The sequence below is a fragment of the Perkinsus marinus genome (assembly GCF_000006405.1).
Source record: "Perkinsus marinus ATCC 50983 genomic scaffold scf_1104296965000, whole genome shotgun sequence".
Lineage (NCBI taxonomy): Eukaryota > Perkinsozoa > Perkinsida > Perkinsidae > Perkinsus > Perkinsus marinus.
Window position 1 is genome coordinate 69,856 of NW_003204466.1, and position 4,070 is coordinate 73,925.

General features: G+C 49.2%; 2 protein-coding genes across 2 annotated transcripts; both read left to right on the forward strand.

Moving 5' to 3' along the window:
• On the forward strand, positions 1-2,778 carry Pmar_PMAR021911 (Ectonucleotide pyrophosphatase/phosphodiesterase, putative; the record flags this gene model as incomplete). The annotated part of the gene is made up of 9 exons (XM_002769689.1): positions 1-57; positions 234-289; positions 324-414; positions 487-597; positions 654-752; positions 973-1,097; positions 1,158-1,248; positions 2,465-2,639; positions 2,699-2,778. Coding segments are annotated over 9 exons (885 nt in total), but the record flags the coding sequence as incomplete, so codon positions are not given.
• A 728-nt stretch (positions 2,779-3,506) lies between these two features.
• Pmar_PMAR021912 (hypothetical protein) lies at positions 3,507-3,743 on the forward strand (the record flags this gene model as incomplete). The annotated part of the gene is made up of 2 exons (XM_002769690.1): positions 3,507-3,613; positions 3,663-3,743. Coding segments are annotated over 2 exons (188 nt in total), but the record flags the coding sequence as incomplete, so codon positions are not given.
• Between the last annotated feature and the right edge of the window lie 327 nt (positions 3,744-4,070).

Here is a 4,070-nt window from a genome sequence, read left to right on the forward strand (position 1 = left end):
TACTACGGCAACACTTCCACACCAAATTTGGACTATTTCAATGAAAAAGGTGTTCAGGTGGGGAGCAAGTTGGCAGGATTTGCGTCTTACTCGTATGCTTCTCGAGAGTCGGATTTTCATGGTGGTTAATGCGGATTGTTTGGGCTGAAGTGAGTGTTCTGATATGACATCTGACATATGATATGCGTTTGCTCACATTGTGAGCAAACACGGAATTACCTTTTTGCTGGAAGGCCGGGCGTTGCGGATGGTGGCTCAGGCCCATCATTTGATCAATACATTCACAACAGTAACCTTTCCGAATCATTGGACACTCGTGACAGGAGCATGGGAGGAAACTCATGGTATTGTCGCCAATGAGATGTGGGATCCCAATTTGGGGGAGAGATTCTTCATGAACACCACAAAGAGCGAGTGAGTGAGCCGCCACCAGACGCTCTCTTTTCACGAAGGAAAGGACGAATTATCGGTATGTTGATTGTGTAGTTTCTTCCAAGAAGCGGAGCCCATATGGGGTACTACGAGCAGACTCGGTATCAAGTCAGTTTGTATCAATTGGGTGGGCTGCGATAAAGTCGTTCAAGGAATGCAGCCGACGTACGTCAAGACTCTCCCAATTCTGGCGTTCTCGCAGGTTCCTTATACTCATTTAGGTATCATTTCCCATACAACCAGAGCCTGGGATTTCACGAACGAACCAACAAGCTGGTGAATATCATGGTAGAGGATGAGGATGTCAGGCTGGCCCTGCTGTAAGATAGGTTAAGTCTAGCCCTTAGAAGATTTCGGAGTGGTGGGGAAAGTTAACGAATTTCATCTGTCTCCGCCGGAGCACCTTGGACCCTGGGACTTGCAGTAGCTTCCGATGAAGAAGAATTGCTTCCCAATAACCGTAGCTACGGTAGATAACTTTGAGAGTTATCTGCAGTAGTCATATCCGAACTGTCCCCACTGGGGAGTTGAAGTTTGAAGGTACTTCGATGAACCAGATCACTCGGGGCATCGGTATGGGCCAGGAACTGAGGAAACACTAGCCGCAGTGCGACGGGTAGACAGCGCCATTGGAGTACTGCGGGATAGACTACACGAGATTCAAGGTGAGAGGGGCAGTTTGCCTCTGGTAAATTCATTGGCTAATTAAGTGCATAAAGCTTTAGGGGAGGTCAATGTCATCCTCACCAGTGATCACGGCATGACGTGGGCCACCAATCCTGGAATCAACCTGGCAGACGGTGTTGATCCGGAGATGTGAGTGTGGGAATGGGATTTCTCCCGATCCGCGAACCGTGTTATGCGCTCGTCCTATGCGACAGATAAAGCTTAGTGATTCGGAATTGCTAATTTCCCGCAGTTGGGAATTGTGAGCAACTGCTGCTCACCGACGAGCAAGTTGCTTGAAGCAACTTTTATGAACTGCAGCTGCCAACACAGTCCGTAAGCTTGTTGATGAATTCAGCGCGTCCGACCCGAGAAACCCCACGGCGGTGCACCTTCTTCAAGAAGGTTGAGATGCAGAACTTCCCTATACTTTAAGGGCCCCTCACGACTGGCCGGCTGTTACTCCTACCGACAGGCCTACTGCTACTACTAGTACCATTACTACCGACCGGCCTACTACTCCCAAACCTACTGCTCCTAGGTCTACTCAGAAACCCATTACCCCCAAGCCCACCACCCCCGAGCCTACTACTGGTCGCATCCCGTCCGCTCCTTTTCCGGCACCTATCGACGTTGAAGCCGAGGAGATCGTAAGTCCGCGGTCACGCCAACAATGTTCGGATTCGGAGTGTACTTTCATATTTTTGATATTTTGCGAGAATTTTAGAGGCCGACCTTGGGAATCGAGAAGCTTTCATCGGTTATACGACTATCGCTAATAGCTTGGCGTTCTCTATCGCCGATAAGAACATACATCAAAGTGCTTTCGACTACTTCCCCGACACTATGCTCGGGAAGACTGTGACTGCTGTCGATCATGAACTCGAGTCCTCTAGTGGAAGGTGAGCTTGTTAAGAAGAAGCGGTCCAGAAGAACCCTTTCGTGTCAATTTGGACTACAAGAAACGGTGCCAAGAGAAGACCCCATGGGCAATAATCGATCGTAGGGTACCGTACGCCGGGACGGCGGATTGATGTGTCGAGTATCACACGCTCGTTGTATACTTAATTACAGTAGTCTCTGAGTCAGATGAGCGCATCAAACAGGGAATATGCAATGAGCGATAGACTGGTATGTGTCTGGTGGGATACTGACTTATGCTTGCATCCGTTGTCGTGTTCCATTGTATCTCTCCCGGGGAGACTCTCTTTGGACTGAGATTTCGGTCTGATAATATCTATCATAGAGCAAACAATGTGTGATGCTGATGAGCTTCTTATTGTAATCTTTGAGCATCTTTCATTGAGCGAAGGCAGCACTTGGAGTGCTACCCCATATGCAATAATTGGATTCCAATTCCGTTCAGAGTGAATATTACGACCACGGGGCCTGTGACCCACATCTGGCCACACGATGCACACCAAGCTGAGTCAATCCGAGCGTCTTTGGAGAAGTCTGCTGCTGGTCATATGGTATGCTACCTCCGAGAGAACCTCCCTTGTCGCTGGCATTACCAAACAAATGATAGGATACCTCCAGTGGTAGGCTTATCAGTGAGCCATGGCGGTCGCGGGAACAGTTCAACTCGTTCTCATGGCAGGTCTGCGTCTGTGATGAGGGTTGGACCACATACTTGGGCGATCATTTTGACGGCTTGGGTGACCATGGGTATGACAACAGGTAGCTTGTTTGACACAAACCAGAGCCTCGCAGTTAGCCTCCCTAGGTTGAGTGACATGTGGCCAGTTTTTATCGCTGCCGGGCCGCAGATCCAATCTATTCCTTTCGTTCAACAGCCATTCGATAACGTAGAGGAGCTTTACGGGGCTTCCGACTTGACGCCCGATATGCTCTTTGCGGTATGCGTCTCAGGTTCATGTATTTGCCATCATTGCGACAGTGCTTGGGATACCACAGTCTGAATGGCCTCCGAACAATGCAAGCATAGTGGATGTAAGACCCTCTTTAGCTGCTGGGAGTGCTCGGTCAGCAGAAGCATTCCATTTTGAACCAATGGGAGTCTGCACGCTGTATTACCTATCGCCCTCTATGACAGGTCTCCCACCTTCTCAAGACGCCCTTATTGGTCGACACTGAGCCAAGGCCATATAGCGGGAATTTACTCGAGGACTACGTGATACTCTCCTGACGATGCTTCAGCGCTTGATATTTATCGTTCGCTTCAAGAAGTCGATGCTTTCGTGACATAGCAGCCAAACTACCCGGTGGGTAGTACCCACTACCAAAGTGCTCTGCATGACGTGGCTCCTAGACAGCTTGTCGCCTCCATCTAATTGAATTTCATCCGTTTCCAATAAAGTTCAGCGGCTTTCGTTCAGCTCAGCGAACGGGAGATTTCAGGTGGTATGATAAGGCATGTCTGATACTTGTTCGAGGATTCATTTCCAATGTCACACAGAGCGTCCATGGAAAGGATCCTGGCGCAGCGCCAGAAGCAGATAGACCTCGCCAAGACGAGTCGAGGTTACCAGAATTACTCTAAGCATGTGCGGAAGTGAGAGTTTCTTCTTGGTGTGTTCATCGCGAGTTTTGGTACGATTCAGATCGGATCGCAATCTCAAAGACCCGTTGCACCCGTCGACCCCTCGAGTGGATGGCACGGACTCAAAAAGAGCATTCGAGGGGTAACCTACTGAGTTATACCTTTCTGGGCGATAATCAGTGTGGGCAAACGTGCATGTGGTCAACTACATGTGTTGGTGACACAGCGAAAATATATAGGAAATTTTGAGAACTAATTTTTAGTTCATGTACACTTCTACCCAATTCTATTGTTAGTGAGAGACTTCCCAACCTCAGCTGAGGGAATATTCCGGCACTGGCAACAGTCCACTACAATATAGGTGGTGACTTGTCGTACCCCTCAGTCGCCTGAGGCTCTGGAAGCAGGCCCTTCATAAGTGGGATGCTCGAGACGGCGAACCAGTGATACAGCGTGGAGGGTCAACATC